Source organism: Galleria mellonella, unplaced genomic scaffold (genome assembly GCF_026898425.1).
Source record: "Galleria mellonella isolate WM207_F2 unplaced genomic scaffold, CSIRO_AGI_GalMel_v1 utg121, whole genome shotgun sequence".
Taxonomy (NCBI): domain Eukaryota; kingdom Metazoa; phylum Arthropoda; class Insecta; order Lepidoptera; family Pyralidae; genus Galleria; species Galleria mellonella.
The window spans coordinates 470,585-491,361 of NW_026441983.1; the positions used below are offsets into that span (position 1 = coordinate 470,585).

Consider the following 20,777-nt stretch of genomic DNA (forward strand, 5'->3'; position numbering starts at 1 on the left):
TTTATATGTATATTATTGAACGATTTAGGCTATATTGCAATAAAAAAATTCGGGCTTCTTTAGGCTACTTGACATGTAAGGTTTTAGCTAATTTCGGCCCAGTTTATATGGCAACACTACTGTGTTGGGCTTGTTTATTTTTATTTATTTTCTTGAATGAAAATTAAATTAAAAAATATACTTATATATTGTTTTATTAAAGAAAATATATTCAAATATATTACGACTCCAATGCAACATTTATAAAAAAGAATATAATTCTGTTACCCGTGTTACATTCGAAGAGGAACATGAATTTTTCTTCTGTTTGCAGAACTTGTCTTAGTAAATCTTCTTTGAATTCAATATTTGTGAATAGCAGCGACCACGCACGGTATTCTCTATCGATTTACATCTCAACTGGTGTGAAGGTGTGTATTTACTTTGGTAAAATATCTCATTGGAAGTGATCTCTTATAGAGTTAAGCCCTCCCTTGCTAACAAGTTGTTAAACAAATCACTGTATCCTTTTTTTCAAGTGCAATTAATAATATATGGTCAGTGGATACCCTTAGGGGCGGTTGTTGGAGTTGAGATGTATGGATAGGGGAACACTATTGAAAAGCCGAAAAAAATTTTTTTTTTTACCAAAAAATATGGGACTTGGGAAAATTTCTACTTTTTAATGTCGATATAATCCCCCCCTTTTTATAGATAAGGTAGGGTTCCTAGAGAACTTTGGTCATGTGCATTTTTTTGTGTGACACTCCATTTCTGAGTTAGATAGCAAGTTTGAGAGAGATAGGGGCCTAAACATGTCGTTCGGGGGAAAGGGATTGTTAGTAATGGGATGAATAAATGACCCATTGCTAGCAATACATCCTATAAGGTCGACCTTCTCACTACTGTCCCATCAGCGTATACCGATAGTACAGGCAGGGTTACCATTTCATTATCACCCATTAATAATAAAAAAAAATGTCCTTCTACTTTAACTACATAGAAACCCTAGACCACATACAACCCATAGAAACATAGAAATTATAATATTTGAATATTAGAATAACCAAGACAGATAAGACGGTGTTCGCCCTGGAAACTTGTCCTTAATTCAAAAAACAACAGTGTCACAAAGTCGCAAAGCAATTTTGGTAGTAGGAGCATGCATTATGCTCTGAACAATACTATATCAAATTTAGTGATGATGATAAACTGTGATGTTTGCAGTCCTGTTCATGTGTAGGGTACTGCTGTATTTTACCAGAGGGGGACTTTGTACAAAAGTTGTTTGCTTGGCCACAAGGTCTGTCTTGGTCTGTCCCATTTGTGTTTCTACCGTGAAGCAGTTGTGTTTGCATGGCTGTGTTTCGGTTTGAAGGGTGGGATATGGCAGTGAATTTACAGGGTACAGAGGAATAACACCTGAGTCCTCAGGAATGGCAACGCATGGGGGGTATCATGGACGAAACAGTATACTCTGTTATGTCCACGATACTGCTCATGTCTATAGGCGACGGTTACCACTTTCCATCAGGTGGATCGTCAGCTTGTTTGCCATTCTAAGTTGTATAAAAAAATATATAAAAAAATAAATAATAATAATAAATAATAAGTTGTATAAATATTTATAATCTACTTTTCAACCGAATTTAAAAAGAAGGTGGTTTTTTAATTCGGTTGTATTTTTATATGTTTATTACCCCATAACCCCATCACTTATAAATCAGTTTGCAATATTTATTTATTTATTCACCATGTGTGCATCGGCATAGAATAGGCCACCGCGTCCTCTCCCGTGGGTGTCGTAAGAGGCAAATAAGGGACGGGCAGCAGCGTCCCTCTTAAAACATCTGCAAAGCCTAACGGCAGTTGTCAGCCCGCCTGTCAAATATGGCAACTACTTGCAAAACTCCCCTTATGAGGAAGGCTTGTGTCCAGCAGAGGACAGTTAATGGCTGAAATAATAATAATAAAAATAAGTTAAAAATAAGTTTTGTCGGTGAACGGTCTTATCCCAACCAGTCTGGAACAACATCTCAGACGGTTGGGATTCCGAGGCGGCTCACTCCCGGGAAAGATGCAGAAAGCGGTGCTTTAAGAAAGAAAGTACAGTCGGCCCTGAACCCCGGCCGACTGTGCTTCTGCCGGGGGTTAGTTGCCATCTCCTCTCCTTAAGAGGGGAGATGTGAATTTTGTAAAAATTTAAAAAATAATAGATGATATAACTAAAACTACTTTTTAGCAATATCTATTATTGTTCCAGATTGAATTCAACGATGGGTTACCGCAGAACATGTGTACGGAATGTATAAACTTTCTTAACTCGTATTTGAAATTTCGAAAGAAATGCAAAGAGGCCGAAATTGTATTATTAAAATTGAAACTAGAGTTGGACAATGCACATAACGGAGTTGCACTCCATCACACAACGGAATCTAGCATCGTTACAAATAATGACGATGAAACGGTAGCAACGGAAACGGAGAGAATTGATAGAAACAGCGAATTGAAAAATGATGAAATTACAAATGTACTAGAAGACGAAGACGATAAACCTTTGAAATACTTAATTGAGAACATATTGTGCGACACTATAGACGCAGAACATGTTGATAGCAAGGAAATATATTTAGAAATAACGGAAACGGACAACGAAATGAAAGAATTAACAGAAACAACGGAAATAGATGTGAACGAAGTTAAACAAGCGGAAATAATAGATCAACCTTACGATGTTATATTTAGTGCGGGTAAAAAGAAACGTGTGATATGTAAACTGTGTCAGAAGGATCTGTCGGTGAGGAGTATTGACACGCATATGGCGCGGAGTCACCCCGGCGCTGACAAGAGGAAGGTCAAGTGTGATCTGTGCGACAGTTATGTACTGAAGGAGAAAATGAACAGACATAGAGTACTAATGCACGGCTCTGCGTGCTCACGATGTGGAGTAAGTGTTCTTTGCTTACTTTTACCCGCGGCTTTGTCCGCCTGACCGGGATATATTTACTTATATGCCTTTATATCATAAGCCTTTAACTGTCCATTGCTGAACATAAGCCTTGTCCTTGCGCCTTTGGGGGGTTTTGCCGATGATGGCCAAGTTTGGCAGGTGGATCAGCAACCGCAGTTGGGTTTTGGAGATGTTTTAACCCATTGAGTGCTGACGAGCGCCACCGCGTTCGTGCGCATTGCAACTAAAAGTGCCACGAGCGTCATAGCGCTCGTGAAATCAGTCGCTGTTTAGCTTGCTGTAAAAAAAAATATAAAAATTGGATAATTTTTGGAGGAGATACAGTTTTTTTTAGAGACAAGGGTAAATGGTACTGGTTACGCTTCAAAGTCTTCTCCTACATTCTTCACGACTCTGGAACGCGCTTCCTGATGCCATACGAATCGTTTTATTTTTCTTTTTTAATTTTATATATATATATATATTTTTTTTTTATAAATATTTTTTTGTGTTGTTTCTTTATTATAATTCTTAATATATGGATTTTTTTTTAACCCCTGTGTGGGTGCCGTCGCATATTTCTTGTAAAATAAAGTTTTTTCTTTCTTTCTTTCTTTCTTTATTAAGAGACTACCGACTAAACCGTCTTTCAAAAAAAGCGTTCACGCTCACTTTTTATTTTTATCCGAGCAGTAAGTGCTTTATATTATTCCCAAATTCGTGTATAATATAGTATATATCATATATGTGTAAGTATATTTGTTATTTATATATATTTATTCGTTTATATATGTAATTTTAGTATGTATGTATATCAATAATTACTAGTACCGCATTCGAGTGTTCTGCCACTTCCCTACGGTTGACTGGGAGAGAATGCTTCTAGCATCCGCCATGTACACATATATGTATATCCGCCATGTACACATATATGTACTAATGAATAAATAAATAAATAAAATAAATGACATCAACACGACAAAGATTTCTTTGGCATTTTTAAGTATATATGAGTAAAAATCAATGGCACTGAAAGGGTTAAGAGGGACGCTGCTGTCCATCCCTCGCCCTTACATCGTTTCTTACGACACCAACGGATAAGGAAGGGGTGGCCTATTCTATGCCGTGGATGTAGTAAGAGGCGACTAAGGGAGGTCGAGAGATGGGCAGCAGCGGCATTTTTAAATAATTTTTAAAGTCTATCGGTTGCCAGTCCGCCTGTCAAACGTGGCGACTACTGGTAAAACCCCAAGAGAGAGGCTCATGCTCAGCAGTGGACAGTTAAAGGCTGATGTGAAGATGATGATGAAAGGCTGATGATATCCATTGTTCCAGTACTGCAAATCCGAATTCGAAAATCGGGAACTGCTCGTAGAACACGTGGCGACGTGTACGGCCAAGAAGAGGAAACGGAAAGCCAACGACTCGGTGCGTATGTATTGGGGGGAAAGAGAACTAGTTGATCTTCAAAGAGAGGTGAGGGGCGGGAGCTGAGCTTCACATTTCTGGAACGTGCAGCTGTGGCCTCTCAACGGTTAGAAATCCTTGGAACTGAGGTCGCTCCGTAAGGCCTGTGAAGGTACCAGCAAGCTTCTGTGCGTCTTGCCAGAGCTGGGCTGGCTGTACTGGACATGACTCATACCGCCAGTGGTCCAAATGAGAGGCTTAGCATGAAAAATAGAGTCCAATTTACATTTTTTTTCATACTGCAATACGGCTCACCTGATGGTAAGCGGTTACCGTAGCTTATGAACGCCTGCAATACCAAGGAAGGTAAAAAGTAGGTCTTTTCTTTAATGGGTGATAATGGAATGGTAACCCCGTCTGCGCTATTGGTATACGCTGGCGGAGTACCAGGGACACATGATTGGTGAGGATAAAGAGGTAGGTCAGTTAGCCCATCGTGATGAATACACCTGGAATACAGCACGATGGTTTCCAGGGGCTATATTGCTAGCAATGGGATTGGTATACCACATTACTAACAATCCCGTGGGAAAAGGGATTGATAGTAATAGGATCTAACAGTTCCATTGCTAGCAATGTACCCTATCAGGTCGACCTCCACGCGGTTCCCCCTGGAAACTGGTTAATTTTCACGGAATTCTTCATGATAGGCTTACTGACCTGCTTTCACCCTCACGTTACCAGAGGGAGACTTTGTACAAAAGTCGATTGCTTGGGTACCTCTGTCCCATTCGTGTTTCAACCGTGAAGCAGTTGTGTTTGCATGGCCGTGTTTCGGTTTGAAGGGTGGGATATGGCAGTGAATTTACAGGGTACAGAGGAATAACACCTGAGTCCTCAGGAATAGCAACGCATAGGGGGGTATCATGGGCGAAACACTACACTCTGTTATGTCCACGATAATGCTCATGTATATAGGCGACGCTTACCACTTTCCATCAGGTGGGCCGTCAGCGTGTTTGCCATTCTAAGTTGTATAAAAAAAAACCCTATCACCCCTCACTGGTGCCCCGCCGGTGTATACCGATAGCGCAGGCGGGGTTACCATTCCATTTTCACCTATTAAACAAAAATTACTAACAATCCCTTCCCCCCAGGGTCGAGAGCTGACAGAGTGTGATGTCTGTCACAAAACGATGCAGAGGGCCAGCCTGAGGATGCACAAGGCCGTCAAACATGCCGGCCTGGGGCCCGTCTGTGAGGTAACACTTGTCTGAACGAGTCTGTCTTAGTTGGCAAAAATTATTGTATGGAGGCTTTATGAACGCAATAGAACCCAGAAACAATGATTTTTAGAATTTTGTCTGTTAGTCTTTACGTTTGTGCGCGCTAATCTCAGAAACGGCTTTACCGATTTGAATACAGTTTTCACTAACGCGTCGCGGTTTGCCCCACTTAACATTTAGTGTTTGTTTTATTTCAATCGGTTCGTAAATAAAAATGTTATATCAATGTAAAGAATCACATATGGGGGTAAAGGGATTGTTAGTAATGGAGACTGAGAATCCCATTGCTAGCAATATACCCAACCAGGTCGACCTCCTCGCGGCTCCCCCTGGAAACTATCATGGTTAGTTCCTGACGAATTCGTCACGATGGGCTAACTGACCTGCGTTTTCCTCCTTACCTATCATGTGTCCCTGGTACTCCGCCAGCGTATACCAATAGCGCAGGCGGGGTTACCAGTCCATTTTTATCCATAAAAAAAAGAATCACGTATAAAATGCTATAAAATAACCGATCAGTTCAATTGGCTGACACTTTATGAAGGTATTTTTTTTAATGGATGATAATGGCATGGTAACCCCGCCTGCGCTATTGGTATACGCTGGCGGAGTACCAGGGACACATGATAGGTAAGGAGGAAAACGCAGGTCAGTTAGCCCATCGTGACGAATTCGTCAGGAATTAACCATGATAGTTTCCAGGGGGAACCGCGAGGAGGTCGACCTGGTTGGGTATATTGCTAGCAATGGGATTCTCAGTCTCTATTACTAACAATCCCTTTCCCCCGCTGTAAATGTTGTTTATAAGGACATTCTGTAGTAGCTAGGTATATTTAGTATCAGCATTGCACCCGTGCGAAGCCGGGCCGGATCGCTAGTTATATACAATACGTTGTGTACAGCACTGCGGTAAAAAGTTCGGGAACAAGTTCCGTCTCAACGAGCACTACCGCGCCAAGCACGGCTACGAGAAATTCAAGTGTTCCTACTGCGACTTCCAGAGCGCCGCCATCATGGGCATGCGGGTGAGTAGCGTGGCGTACGGCCCGTCTGATGCGCCGCCTGATACAATAAATTATAGCTTATTTTAGCTCGAAAGATTAAAGAAGAAGCACCAGCATCGTTTTTTTTTATACAACTTAGATTGGCAAACGGCCCACCTGATGGAAAGTGGTAACCGTCGCCTATAGACATGAGCAGTACCATGGACATAACAGAGTATACTGTTTCGCCCATAATAACCTTCCCATGCGCTGCCATTTCTGAGGACTCAGGTGTTATTCCTCTGTACCCAGTAAATTCACGCCATATCCCACCCTTCAAACCGAAACACAGCCATGCAAACACAACTGCTTCACGGTTGAAACACGAATGGGACAGAGGTACCCAAGCAATCGACTTTTGTACAGTCTCCCTCTGGTAAACCATTGAGCGCGCGTTAATTATATAAGTAAATTAACAATCCGCCCCGGCTTCCTCCATCCTCCACCGTGCGTTTTTTAAGGCACTTTCTTCCACGCACAACCACTCTTTGGAATCAACTTCCAGCAGCGGTATTTCCGAACCGATACGACAACGTAACCTTCAAGAAAAGAGCATATTCCTTTTTAAAAGGCCGGCAGCACACCTGCAATGCCGTTGGTGTTGTGGGTGATCATGGGCAGCGGTAGTCACTTACCATCGGGTGAGCCGATTGCTCGTTTGCCCCATGTGTTGTAAAAAAAGTCTGTGTCTATGTTTATGTTTGTTTGTCTCGCCGCAGAACCACGAGCGGCGCCACCGCGGCGAGAAGCCGTTCGTTTGCGAGTCGTGCGGCGCCGGCTTCCACGCCGCGCGGCTGCTGGCCCAGCACCAGCACTCGCACCGCACGCATCGCTCGCTCACGGTACGCCTACATCAGCTCGTCATACCGCCTGCTCGACATAGGCCTCCCCCTTAACGGGAGTTTTGGCAATAGTCGCCACGCTTGGCAACCGCAGTTAGGTGTCAGGTCGACCTTCACGTGGTTCCCTCTGGAAACCTTCATAACTGATACGTTGGTGAAATGGTTTGGCTGATCCGATTTCGTCCTCATCTATAATGTTTCCCTGGTGCCTCGCCAGCGTATACTGACAGCGAAGGCGGGGTTACCATTATATTGGTCATATAGCTCAAAGAACCGACAACCGATGGGGAAAAAAAAGGCTCTTGAGTGGCCACCGCTTAGGGGCAAACGCAGTGTAGGATGAACCTCATAAGATGGAGTGACGATCTCAAATGTATTGCAAAGAGTTAGTGGATGCAGGTGGCTCAGGACCGTTCTTTATGGCAGTCTATGGGGGAGGCCTATGTCCAGCAGTGGACGGATAATCTCAAAAATGATGAATGATGAAATGTACTATGTAATAGGTTTTTTTTATACAACTTAGAAAGGCAAACAAGCTGACGGCCCACGTGATGGAAAGTGGTCACCGTCGCCTATACACATGAGCAGTATCATGGACATAACAGAGTATACTGTTTCATCCATGTTACCCTCCATGTGTTGCCATTCCTGAGGACTCAGGTGTTATTCCTCTGTACCGTGTAAATTCACGCCATATCCCACCCTTTAAACCGAAACACAGCCATGCAAACACAACTGCTTCACGGTAGAAACACGAATGGGACAGAGGTGGCCAAGCAAACGACTTTTGTACAAAGTCTCCCTCTGGTGAGGTGTGGTGTACTGGCTACCCGTGTGTTGTGACGCCCCCCTCCCCCCGCCTGCCGCAGTGCCCGCAGTGCCCGGCGACGTTCAAGGCGGCGAGCGGGCTGCAGGCGCACCGGCGCGCGTGCCACGGCGGCCGCGCCGCGCGCTGCGGGCTGTGCGGCCGCGTGTACCGCTGCCGACACTACGCCGCGCGGCATCTGCGGCGCGTGCACGGGTACGCACGAACACGCACACGCACGCACGCGCACGCACACGCACACGCACACGCACACTAGCACACGCACACGCACACGCACGCACACGCACACGCACACGCACACTAGCACACGCACACGCACACGCACACGCACACGCACACGCACACTAGCACACGCACACGCACACGCACACGCACGCACACGCACACGCACACGCACACTAGCACACGCACACGCACACGCACACGCACACTCACACGCACACTCACACGCACACGCACGCACACGCACACATATGCACGCACACACACGCACGCACGCACACGCACACGCACGCACACGCACACGCACACGCACGCGCACGCACACTCTAGCACACGCACACACACACGTACACGCACACACGCACACGCACACACGCACACACACACACACACACACACACACACACACACACACACACACACACACACACACACACACACACACACACACACACACACACACACACACACGCGCGCGCGCGCGCGCTCACACACACACACACACGCACACACGCTGTGGGGAACAACACGAAGCTTCCCTGGAGACCGTCGTGCTGAGTTCCAAGTAGATTCGTCACGGTGGCCTAACCGACCTGCCTTTTTATCGTAACCTTCAAGAAAAGAGTATATTCCTTTTTAAAAGGCTGGCTACACACCTGCAATGCCGCTGGTGTTGCGGGTGATCATGGGCGGCGGTAGTCACTTGCCATCAGGTGAAGTGCATGCTCGTTTGCCCCCTGTGTTGTAAAAAAAATAAACCTATCATCTCTGGCTGGTGCCCCGCCAGCGTTTACCAATAGCGCATACGAGTATTTTTAATGGGTGATAAAGGAATGGTAACCCCGCCTGCGCGGGGGGAAAGCGATTGTTAGTGATGGAGACTGAGAATCCGATTGCTAGCAATATACCCAACCAGGTCGACCTCCTCGCGGTTCCCCTTGGAAACTATCATTAATTCCTGATGAATTCATCATGATGTGCTAACTGGCCTGTTTTCATTCTCATCTATCACCCTTCACTGGTGCTCCGCCAGCGTATCCCGTTAGCGCAGGCGGGGCTACCATACCATTTTCATCCATCAAAGAATAACCTCGCCTGCGAGGAGTTCTCCTTTAACCAAAAGTTGTCTATAAGAGATCGCCCTAGCGATAACACCGCCTTTTGTACCTTTATGTGTATATTTCAGTCTGTATTTATGTCACTGTATTTCACTTGAACTATTCACAAGCAAGCAAGCTGACGGCCCCCCTGATGGAAAGTGGTAACCGTCGCCTATAGACATGAGCAGTACCGTGAACATAACAGAGTATACTGTTTCGCCCATGATACCCCCCATGCGTTGCCATTCCTGAGGACTCAGGTGTTATTCCTCTGTACCGTGTAAATTCACTGCCATATCGCACCCTTCAAACCGAAACACAGCCATGCAAACACAACTGCTTCACGGTAGAAACACGAATGGGACAGAGGTGGTCAAGCAAAAGACTTTTGTACAGTCTCCCTCTGGTAATTGTTGTATTTTTTTTTATTTACAGGACAAAAGCATAGCAGACGATAGAACATGGCGTCCTGTGTTCCGTTTAAATGAACGAGAAGCTTTAATTGTTTTATGTTGTAAATTAAAATGTATGGCGTTAGAAATACCAATGGACATTGTGGAAATAAAAACTAATACAATATTTTGTTTATTTATTTCATCACCATCATCTTCACCTTATCAGCTGTTAACTTTCCACTGCTGGACATAGGTCTCTCCCATAACGCGGATTTTGCCAGTAATGCCACGCTTGGCAGGCGGATTGGTAACCGCAGTTAGGCTTCGAAGATGTTTTAAGAGGGACGCTGCTGCCCGTCCCTCGCCCTCCCTTAGTCGCCTCTTACGACACCCACGGAAAAGGAAGGGGTGGCCTATTCTATGCAGGGACCGCACGGCATTATGTATTTATTTCTTTGTTAAAAAATCCACAAAAAAAAAAGATTTCTATTGTGCCAAAATCAGTTATTTCGGTTTCAAAACTAGACTGCTGAACCGATTTCGATAAACTTTCTACACGACCAATCTTTAAGTACGTCCTTTCAGATAAAAAAAGGAATTTACCAAGTGGGTTCACAACTGACGGAGTTAAACAAAATACAAAGTCTCCCTTTGGTATCCGATAATAAATATCTGATTTCTGTAATACTCTGCTGTGGCCAAAAGCCGTAAACTTGATAATAACCTTTTTAATTAACTGAACTGTCAGTTATTTGCCATTTCTTTTTGTAATCACAAAACAAACCCCGTCTCCATAGCAACGCGTCCAAACAAAACACAACCTAAATAAAAATACACAAGTATTTTCAGCGATAAAAGTAAAATAGAAAGAAAGAATTTCGAAGTAAAAATAATGTCTAATCTAAGCGGTTATGATAGTGAAGTTGTGGGCTTCGAATCTGTAACTAGAAACAAGAGCTCCGAATCTGATAATGGTACTCAGACAAGCGAGTTCGCAGAAGTTGGTGCGTCTTCACAAACTAACCTGTCCGTGGACAGCGGATGCAATGTCACCCCTGAGGACTTGAACGCTACAGAGTCTGTTTTAAGGCAGTACCCGCCGCCTGGACTCAACGAGTTCTTAAGGAGAGTGGTCCCGGCCATGATGGACCAGTTAAATCAAAATGACAAGGAAATTATCGACAATTCATCAGACTCTGATGACGAGGAACTGGTATCGGCGAAGTTATTCCAAGAGATTGAAGTGAAAACGGAGCACAGGCTCGGCAGCGGGGATCACCAGTCGCCCTGTGTATTAAGTTTATCTTGGAGCAGTGCTGGTAACTCGTTAGCTGTATCAATAGGTTACACCCACCACGAGAATTGGTGTGAACATGACGGTTTAATCAGGATCTTTACCGTCAAACGCACAGCTGGCGATAAGCTAGTCCAAGCGTTGGATATTACTGAAAAAAATTGCGTCTCCGTGGTACAGTACCACCCTTCCGTGGCCGCGTTGCTAGCTTACGCGACCACCTCTGGAGAAGTAGTCATTTGCAACTTGAGGAACTCTTTGGATTACCACGAAGGCGCCCAACTGACTTCCCCGTCGGGTTGCCACGGCTCTAAAAGGGTAAGCGCCCTACTATGGGCCGATCAGTCTTTAGCAAACATATTTTTGACGATGCAAATAAAGAATACCGGGAAAAGGCGAGGCGCGGCCGATCAAATTCTTTTCTCCTCTGGGAGCGACGGCACAATAAACGTGTGGCAAGTCAACTCGAGTTCCAAGGTCTTCGAGAATGTAGTCTCTTACGCTGTGAACGGTTCCAGGAAACTGGCGACGCCTGACATTACTTGTTTTGACTTTATAAAGAGTTATCCTCTACGGCCGAGCGACGACAAGGTCGCCGACGATGTGTTTGTCGTCGGAACGAAGTCTGGGGCTCTCTACCTTTGCAGAGCGAAGTCGTGTCGGCAGATTGCCGGAAGTAATGTGCTAGACCCAGTGTACGAAGTGCTGGAGGGGCATTCCACTTGTATTTTGGAGGTGGCCTTCAGTCTCCAGAGGCCTGGAGTCTTCGCATCCGTGTCCATTGGCTCGGAACTAAAGGTTTACGACATGAATCAGGCTGCTCCTTTGAAGGTAAGTATTTAAATATTGAAAGTGGACTTCAATTGTGGGAAAACCAGTAAGTTTGATTTAAAAATTAAACTATTGAATGGACTTTAATAAAACTTATAAAGATAGATAGATAATTTATTTACATTACTTACAGCACACAAATTACAATACAAACATATACATAATACCGACTAAACCGTCTTTCAAAAAAAGCGTTCACGCTTACTTTTTATCTTTATCCGAGCAGTAAGTGCTTTATATTATTCCCAAATTCGTGTATAATATAGTATATATCATATATGTGTAAGTATATTTGTTATTCATATATATTTATTCGTTTATATATGTAATTTTAGTATGTATGTATATCAATAATTACTAGTACCGCATTCGTGTATTCTGCCACTTCCCTACGGTTGACTGGGAGAGAATGCTTTCAGCATTAAGTCCGCCATGTACACATATATGTACTAATGAATAAATAAATAAATAAAATAATACACAGTAAAAGAGATAAAAGAATGAAAAACAAAAAAGCAACAAAACAAAAAGCAAAATATATAAAACGACAATTTAAGGGACCTATCTGCAAGTATGTAAGTAATTTCAATTATTTACACGGATAAATAACACCCTAACTAAATTTATAAGGTTATATTTCCCTTTGGCCGCAACAGAATATCAGTGCTTTGCTCTTTTGAGGGCGAAGCGATAAACTGAGTTGTGGCCATTTTGTATTGTTTTGGCACACGCACGAAAGGAAAAATTGTACTTGGCTTTATGTATTTTTTTTAATCATTTCTCTTATCTCGCTTTTTATGTATATCTATAAATGTTATAATTTGTGTGCTGTAAGTAATGTAAATAAATTATCTATCTATCTATTTTTTTATACGATTTAGAATGGTAAACAAGCTGACGGCCCACCTGGTGGAAAGTGGTAACCGTCGCTTATAGACATGAGCAGTACCGTGGACATAACAGAGTATACTGTTTCGCCCATGATACCCCCCATGCGTTGCCATTCATGAGGACTCGGGTGTTATTTCTCTGTACCCTGTAAATTCACGCCATATCCCACCCTTCAAACCAAAACACAGCCATGCAAACACAACTGCTTCACGGTTGAAACACGAATGGGACAGAGGTGGCCAAGCAAACGAGTTTTGTATAAAGTCTCCCTCTGGTATCTATCTATTTATTGACTCCACTGAGTCGGTATACTCACTATTATACACATATCCACGCGGCAGGTGCTCTGCCTCGACGTTCCCATATCGAGTATGTGCTGGTTACCAAACAACCCGAGCGTGGTCGTTCTCGGGCTGGCCGCTGACCCACAGAGGAAACACTCGCTGGCCGTCTACAATGTATGCAGCGGCCGCACTTTGCCGGTCGACGGGTTTGCTGGCGAGGGCACAGTCACCTCGCTGAGTGTCAACCAGAGTGGGTAAGTTAAACATCTTCAATTTGCCATTTGTTGTTGCTTCCGGTGATTTCAACCGGAAATGTGGTATTGGAGCGTATATGGACAAGGACCAGTGGACAATTTTTCCATCCCAACCATTTGGATGAGTGGCGGTCCTCCACCGTGCATTTTTCAAGGCACTTTCTCCCACGCACAACCACTCTTTGGAATCAACTTCCAGCAGCAGTATTTCCGAACCGATACGACAACATAACCTTCAAGAAAAGAGCATATTCCTTTTTAAAAGGCCGGCAGCACACCTGCAATGCCGTTGCTGTTGTGGGTGATCATGGGCGGCGGTAGTCACTTACCATCAGGTGAGCCGTTTGCCCCCTGTGTTGTAAAAATAAAATTCAAAAACGAAAAAAGACAGTCAGTATTGTTGGAGCCACGAAACAGTTCAGAGGTGTTTTTAATCTATACAAATATTTCTTAATATATTTATTAATTAGTAGAATTACATGATTAGGTTTCTCTATGTCCTATGTATGTTTATAATTATAAATTATAGGGGGGAAAAGGGATTGTTAGTAATGGAGACTGAGAATCCCATTGCTAGCAATATAACCAACCAGATCGACCTCTTCGCGGTTTCCCCTGGAAACTATCGTGGTTAATTCTTGATGAATTCATCATAATGTGCTAACTGGCCTGTTTTCATCCTCATCGATCACCCTTCACTGGTGCTCCGCCAGCGTATCCCATTAGCGCAGGCGGGGTTACCATTTTCATCCATTAAAAAAAAATATATAAATTATATACTACAAGATTTAAGAACGATAATATACTCGTAATTGGTGTGTGTTTAATTTAATAGTTATGTTTTTTTTTTATACCACTGAGGTGGCAAACAAGCATACGGCCCACCTGATGGTAAGCGGTTACCGTAGCCTATCAACGCCTGCAATACCAGAGGTATTACGCGCGCGTTGCCGACCTGAAGAAACCTCTTTACATCGTTACCGTATATCGATAGCGCAGACTGGGCTATCATTCCATTATCTTCGATTAAAAAAATAATCCCGTTCTCTCAAGTGGGATAGAGGTCCCCGTATTTCTTATTATGGGTGTCAAGTGAAAGGTCTTAAAGAGTAGAAAACAACAAGTTAGTGGCATCACATTAAATACAATATGGCCGCCATTTCAAGATGGCGGATTATGTTATCAAAACTTGTTTTTATTTTTAAACAGAATTATTTATTAATCGATTTTTTAAAATAAGAGTTAAAGTAAGTTTCTTACCTCATACCTCCATCAATTGGCAATCAATTTCTTTTTTTTTTCATCTCAAACAATGTACTGGTAGATTAGTCCAATCAAATATTTATCAAAATCGGCTCTGTAATTTGTTTTTTAAATTAAAATAATTGGTATATATTATTCCATTCTCAGCCATTAAAAAAACTATTTTACATTTTTTTTATTTATTTTTCAGATCATGTCGTATAGCAGCGGGCGATAGTGCCAGCATTGTACGCGTTTGGGATCTACCGTCGAGGAAAATTCGACTCTCGTCCGAGGATTTAGAATTCTAATTCTTGTGATCTGTTTTTCTTAACAGTTCCAATAAATGTTTTATTGAAATAAAAATACTCCGTGGGCTGCATGATGGGTCCTTTACAGGCCCTTACAGGCCTCTAGGAGCTGTTATCGTCCGCTTTGTGATTCAATGCATTACATTGGAGTCGATTCTGAAGACACAATTCTCTAGCAAAATTTATAAAATTAAAATTTGATATTACACCCATGATGAATGAAAGATGACTTAAAAAAACTGAGATACGACTGTTGAGACAGGTGTCTTTTTATGCAACTTACAATGGCAAACAAGTGGAAAGTGGTAACCGGCACCTATAGACAAGAGCATAACAGATTGTACTATTTCACCCATGATACCCCCCATACGTTGCCATTTCTGAGGATTAAGGTCTTGTCTCTGTATTCAGTAAATTCAGTCAAATTGCACCCTTCAAACCGAAACACAGTCATGCAAACACAACTGCTTCACGGTAGAAACACGAATGGGACAGAGATGCCCAAGCAAACGTCTTCATCAGACCTTGGTTACCATTTAGTATCAAAGTACTAGTCAAGACGAATTGAACGAGCCCAAACCCGATGGAGTTGCGTCGTTTAATTACGGAGTTCCTATGGCCACCTTGCAACTCCATCATTAGACCCTGGTTACTATCTAGTATCAAAGTACTTGTCAAGACGAGTTAAACGAGCCCAAACTCGATGGGGTTGCGTCGTTTAATTACGGAGTTACTGTGGCCACCTTGCAACTCCATCATCAGACCCTGGTTACCATTTAGTATCAAAGTACTTGTCAAGACGAGTTAAACGAGCCCAAACTCGATGGGGTTGCGTCGTTTAATTACGGAAATCCTATGGCCACCTTGCAACTCCATCATCAGACCCTGGTTACCATTTAGTATCAAAGTACTTGTCAAGACGAGTTAAACGAGCCCAAACTCGATGGGGTTGCGTCGTTTAATTACGGAAATCCTATGGCCACCTTGCAACTCCATCATCAGACCCTGGTTACCATTTGGTATCAAAGCACTTGTCAAGACGAGTTAAACGAGCCCAAACTCGATGGGGTTGCGTTGTTTAATTACGGAGTTCCTATGGCCACCTTCCAGCTACAACACCAGATCCTGGTTACCATCTAGTATCAAAGTACTTGTCAAGACGAATCAAATGAGCCCAAACTCACTGGGGTTGCATCGTTTAATTGCGAAGTTCCTATGTCATATTAATATTGCATTGTCATCTGATTTGTACTTGTCAAAGTCCAGTTAGAACAAGCTAGGTCACAATTAAAATTTACAAACAGAAATACACGTAGTCGCTTATTAATCCCAATAACATGCCAACACAATGTAGGTAGATCTCTAACCGCAGGGTTGCCATTAAAATAATTAATTGTTACTCAAATGTTAAATATTTTTTCTTCAAATCTGCAGAACTTTCTTCATTGTACTCGAGCACAAATTTGTATCCATTTCTCTACATTTTGCCATGTAACCTCAAAGAGAACGACAAAAAAATACTATACTAATTATATAACGCTGTCTGATTTACAGATACCACAAATGTAAAATAAAAATATAAATAAATAAAAATATAAATAAATGAAATATAAAAAAAAAAAAAATAAAAAATAAGCAAACTTCTCCAAAGCTTTTTGACTTATTTTCGAACATTTTACCAAGATTTTTTTGTTTCGCGAACAATTAATTTTTATCCATAATTGTGACAAGAGTACCCAATCTGGCAACGCTGTATCTAGAAATTTCAGGTGAACGGGTAAAACAGATTTAGTAGTGCACTAAATAGAAACAGCGCCATCTGTGAAATGATGTGTACAAACTTGTAGCAGGACCGCGTTAACTAAACAATGCTAATTAGATCGAAGCATAATAGTTTCCTGATAGAAATAAAACAATTTTTGAATTTTAATATAACTAATGAGATTTGGTTTAAGAATCTGTTTTATTCATTTTTACGTTTTTAGGAGATTTTTAAAATAAAACTATACATATTTTGTTCAAAATAAAGCCTTATCCCTTTATAATAAAGCACAGTTTGTTTACAATATTGGAGTCCATCATTATTGTTTTTCTCCCACTTTACTTTGACGAATAACAAAAAAGTACTGACCGAATGGAGGCGTGTGCGCGGACTGAAAATAAATGTGATTTTGTGTGTTTTAAACTGTATGTGCCCTGAAGAACCTGTAAAACCTCGTGAGTGCATATAGGAGTTGAGGAAGAACTACCTATAACCTACAGCAGAAAAATACAGAAAGCCGATGCCAGGTTAGTCCTCCTCGACAGACAGAGAACATTCCCTTATAAACGCTTCCACTGCGGTGTTTTACCTTAAACATATTTTATAAATGATTTTGTTTGTTTTCTAAGACTTACGGAAGCATTAATAGTAAATTGCGACTAGTAACGCCATCTATTAAGACTATTTCCGCGCGGCCATTTTTTTTGTTCGTCATCGTCTCCCCCTGGTATTGTAACCTTATGGAGGGTATTTTTTTGTTGAATGAAAATGGTACGGTAGCCCCGCCTGCGCTCACGGGATACGCAGGCGGAGCACCAGTGAAGGGTGATAGGTGAGAATGAAAACAGGCCAGTTAGCCCGTCATGATGAATTCATCAGGAATTAACCATGATAGTTTCCAGGGGGAACCGCGAGGAGGTCGACCTGGTTGGGTATATTGCTAGCAATGGGATTCTCAGTCTCCATTACTAACAATCCCTTTCCCCCTGTGGCCTGTACTCCACACTGCGTATTGATACATTTTTGTATTGTTTTCCTTTTAATGGCTCATTTCTGTTTGCAAACTGTTATTGTAACTTATAACAAATAAATAAATAAATAAATTTATTTCTAAATAAAACACTGTACCATTCAAATCAATTCATTTATTCCATACAAATTATATCACTAGTGCGCTTTATGTAATGACTCGAAATATACATTCTGCATTCTATCCCACCGCGTCCTCTGCCGGCGTCGTGTGAGGCTGGAATGGGATAAACAAAACATATAACCACTAGAGGGAGACTTTGTACAAAAGTCGATTACTTGGGTACCACTGTCCCATTCGTGTTTCAACCGTGAAGCAGTTGTGTTTGCATGGCTGTGTTTCGGTTTGAAGGGTGCGATATGGCAGTGAATTTACACGGTACAGAGGAATAACATCTGAGTCCTCAGGAATGGCAACGCATGCGGGGTACCATGGGCGAAACAGTACACTCTGTTATGTCCATGGTACTGCTCATGTCTATAGGCGACGGTTACCACTTTCCATCAGGTGGACTGTCGGTTTGTTTGCCATTCTAAGTTGTATAAAAAAAAATATGTAAATAAAGTAATGTGAAATGGTTGAAAAAGATTCTTGGACCATTTTTTATGCAACTTATGAACAGTGCCTTAGGGGGGAGGGGGATTGTAAATAATACGGGCTACCAGTCCCATTGCTAGCAATATACCCTGTAAGGTCGACCGCCACGCGGTCTCCCCTGGAAACCATCGTATTGAATTCCAGGTGTATTCGCCACGATAAAAAAACACTCCCTTCACTTCGGTTTCATGTATTGTATTGCCCGAAGTTTTTTTATAAAGGACGATAATGGAGTGGTAACCCCGCCTGCGCTATCGGTATACACCGGCGGGGCACCAGTGAAGGATGATAGGTGAGGATAAAGCAGGTCAGTTAGCCCATCGTGACGAATTCAACAAGAATTAACCAAAATGGTTTTTGGAGGAAACCGTAGGAAAGTCGACCTGATAGTGTATTGTTAGCAAGGGGGCTGCCCAAACCAATCCCTCCCCCTCGCTCCCCGTTGCGCGAAGGTTACCTGATCACTGCTTGGAGCGGCGCGAGGGCTCGGTGGCGGTGGGCGGCGGCGGTGGGCCCTTCTTCTCCAGCTCCTCCAGGTAGCTCATGATGATCTGCTGCCTCTCCTCCGGTATGTGGTCCAGCGCTAGGTACCTGGATACAATACTTTTTATTCAAATACACTTGTTTACAAGCACTTTTAAATCGTCATTTTTTAAATCTACTGCATCCTGTAGGCACTAGTGTCACCTCCTGTAGGCACTAGTGTCGCGTCCTGTAGGCACTAGTGTCACGTCCTGTAGACACTAGTGTCACGTCCTGTAGGCACTAGTGTCACGTCCTGTAGGCACTAATGTCACGTCCTGTAGGCGCTAGTGTCACGTCCTGTAGGCACTAGTGTCACGTCCTGTAGGCACTAGTGTCACGTCCTGTAGGCACTAGTGTCACGTCCTGTAGGCACTAGTGTCGCGTAATGTAGGCACTAGTGTCACGTCCTGTAGGCACTAGTATCACGTCCAGTAGGCACTAGTGTCACGTCCTGTAGGCACTAGTGTCACGTCCTGTAGGCACTAGTGTCACGTCTTGTAGGCACTAGTGTCGCGTAATGTAGGCACTAGTGTCACGTCCTGTAGGCACTAGTGCCGCGTAATGTAGGCTCTAGTGCCATATCTTGTAGGCACTAGTGTCACGTCCTGTAGGCACTAGTGTCACGTCTTGTAGGCACTAGTGTCGCGTAATGTAGGCACTAGTGTCGCGTAATGTAGGCACTAGTGTCACGTCCTGTAGGCACTAGTGCCGCGTCTAGTAGGCATTAGTGACACGTCCTGTAGGCACTAGTGTCGCGTATTGTAGGCACTAGTGCCACGTCCTGTAGGCACTAGTGTCACGTCCTGTAGGCACTAGTGTCACGTCCTATAGGCACTAGTGTCACGTCCTGTAGGCACTAGTGTCACGTCCTGTAGGCACTAGTGTCACGTCCTGTAGGCACTAGTGCCACGTCCTGTACAACCTAGTGCCGGGTCCTGTACGTTCCTAGTGCCGCGTCCTGTAAGCACTCCTACAGTAGTGCCGCATGCTGTACTTGCCTGGCATCGTGCACGAGCGTGTCCTGTATCTGCTGCAGGGCGCTGCTGTTCTGCTTGACGGCGGCGAGGCTCTTGTGTGTGATGGATCGCGTCTCGAGCAGGAGCTGCCGCATCGCCGTCTTGGCCGCGCTCTGTTTGTCGCGCTGGTAGTCCCGGAACTCGCGCTCCATCTGTCGGCGAAAATATAATAAACTAGTGACCCAACCCGGCTTCGCACGAATCGATAGCTAGATGTCTAATGCTTTTTTTAATAAAATTTAATTTTTTTAATTCGAAACTTTGATTCACCTTGTGGTTAAGTTGTTAAGGCGCAACAAGGTTACAAACAAACATACTTTTACATGTAGAATTTTATTAAGAATATGCTTGTTTACAAGCACTTTTAAATCGTCATTTTTTAATCTACTGCGGGGTTCAGAAGGTTGTTATCTGTTGTGAAGAGTCCGCGAGAAACTCAACAGTTACTCTTTTAAATCTCTGTTAACATTATGTGTATGGGGGGAAAGGGATTATTCGTAATGGAGACTGGAAATCCCATTACTGGCAATATACCCAACCAGGCCGACCTCCACGCGGTTCCCCCTGAAAACTATCATGGTTAATTCCTGATCAATCCATCATGATGTGCTAACTGGCCCGTTTTCATTCTCACCTATCACCCTTCACTGGTGCTCCGCCAGCGTATCCCGTTAGCGCAGGCGGGGTTAC

The 20,777-nt window shown here is 43.2% G+C and overlaps 3 protein-coding genes across 6 annotated transcripts in view; 2 read left to right on the forward strand and 1 right to left on the reverse strand.

The window, feature by feature from the left end:
• Positions 1–112: 112 nt before the first annotated feature.
• Positions 113–10,228, forward strand: LOC113510545 (zinc finger protein 782-like). The gene is made up of 8 exons (XM_052899685.1): positions 113–410; positions 2,243–2,926; positions 4,265–4,357; positions 5,494–5,598; positions 6,525–6,647; positions 7,385–7,507; positions 8,377–8,528; positions 10,091–10,228. The coding sequence occupies exons 1-8, from the start codon at positions 291–293 to the stop codon at positions 10,101–10,103; spliced, it is 1,413 nt and encodes a 470-aa protein (XP_052755645.1). The 5' UTR covers positions 113–290; the 3' UTR covers positions 10,104–10,228.
• A 607-nt stretch (positions 10,229–10,835) lies between these two features.
• Positions 10,836–15,214, forward strand: LOC113510431 (cytoplasmic dynein 2 intermediate chain 2-like). The gene is made up of 3 exons (XM_026893890.3): positions 10,836–12,175; positions 13,408–13,604; positions 15,058–15,214. The coding sequence occupies exons 1-3, from the start codon at positions 10,943–10,945 to the stop codon at positions 15,155–15,157; spliced, it is 1,530 nt and encodes a 509-aa protein (XP_026749691.2). The 5' UTR covers positions 10,836–10,942; the 3' UTR covers positions 15,158–15,214.
• A 2,835-nt stretch (positions 15,215–18,049) lies between these two features.
• Positions 18,050–20,777, reverse strand: part of LOC113522358 (transcription elongation regulator 1) — a 67,722-nt gene continuing 64,994 nt past the window's right edge. For all 4 annotated transcript variants that reach the window (XM_052899646.1, XM_052899641.1, XM_052899636.1 and 1 more), the window contains 3 exons: positions 20,070–20,239; positions 19,004–19,137; positions 18,050–18,165 (listed from right to left, as the gene is read on the reverse strand). In XM_052899646.1, the coding sequence (XP_052755606.1) occupies positions 19,008–19,137; positions 20,070–20,239 (300 nt within the window). In that variant the 3' untranslated portion in view covers positions 18,050–18,165; positions 19,004–19,007. The remainder of the gene's footprint in view (positions 18,166–19,003; positions 19,138–20,069; positions 20,240–20,777) is intronic.

Coding starts and splice junctions, on each gene's coding strand:
- LOC113510545 (XM_052899685.1), top strand. CDS start 291: ATGAATTTTTCTTCTGTTTGCAGAACTTGTCTTAGTAAATCTTCTTTG. Junction 411..2,242: donor ACATCTCAACTGGTGTGAAG/GTGTGTATTTAC, acceptor TTATTGTTCCAG/ATTGAATTCAACGATGGGTT. Junction 2,927..4,264: donor CTGCGTGCTCACGATGTGGA/GTAAGTGTTCTT, acceptor CCATTGTTCCAG/TACTGCAAATCCGAATTCGA.
- LOC113510431 (XM_026893890.3), top strand. CDS start 10,943: ATGTCTAATCTAAGCGGTTATGATAGTGAAGTTGTGGGCTTCGAATCT. Junction 12,176..13,407: donor ATCAGGCTGCTCCTTTGAAG/GTAAGTATTTAA, acceptor TCCACGCGGCAG/GTGCTCTGCCTCGACGTTCC. Junction 13,605..15,057: donor CTGAGTGTCAACCAGAGTGG/GTAAGTTAAACA, acceptor TTTATTTTTCAG/ATCATGTCGTATAGCAGCGG.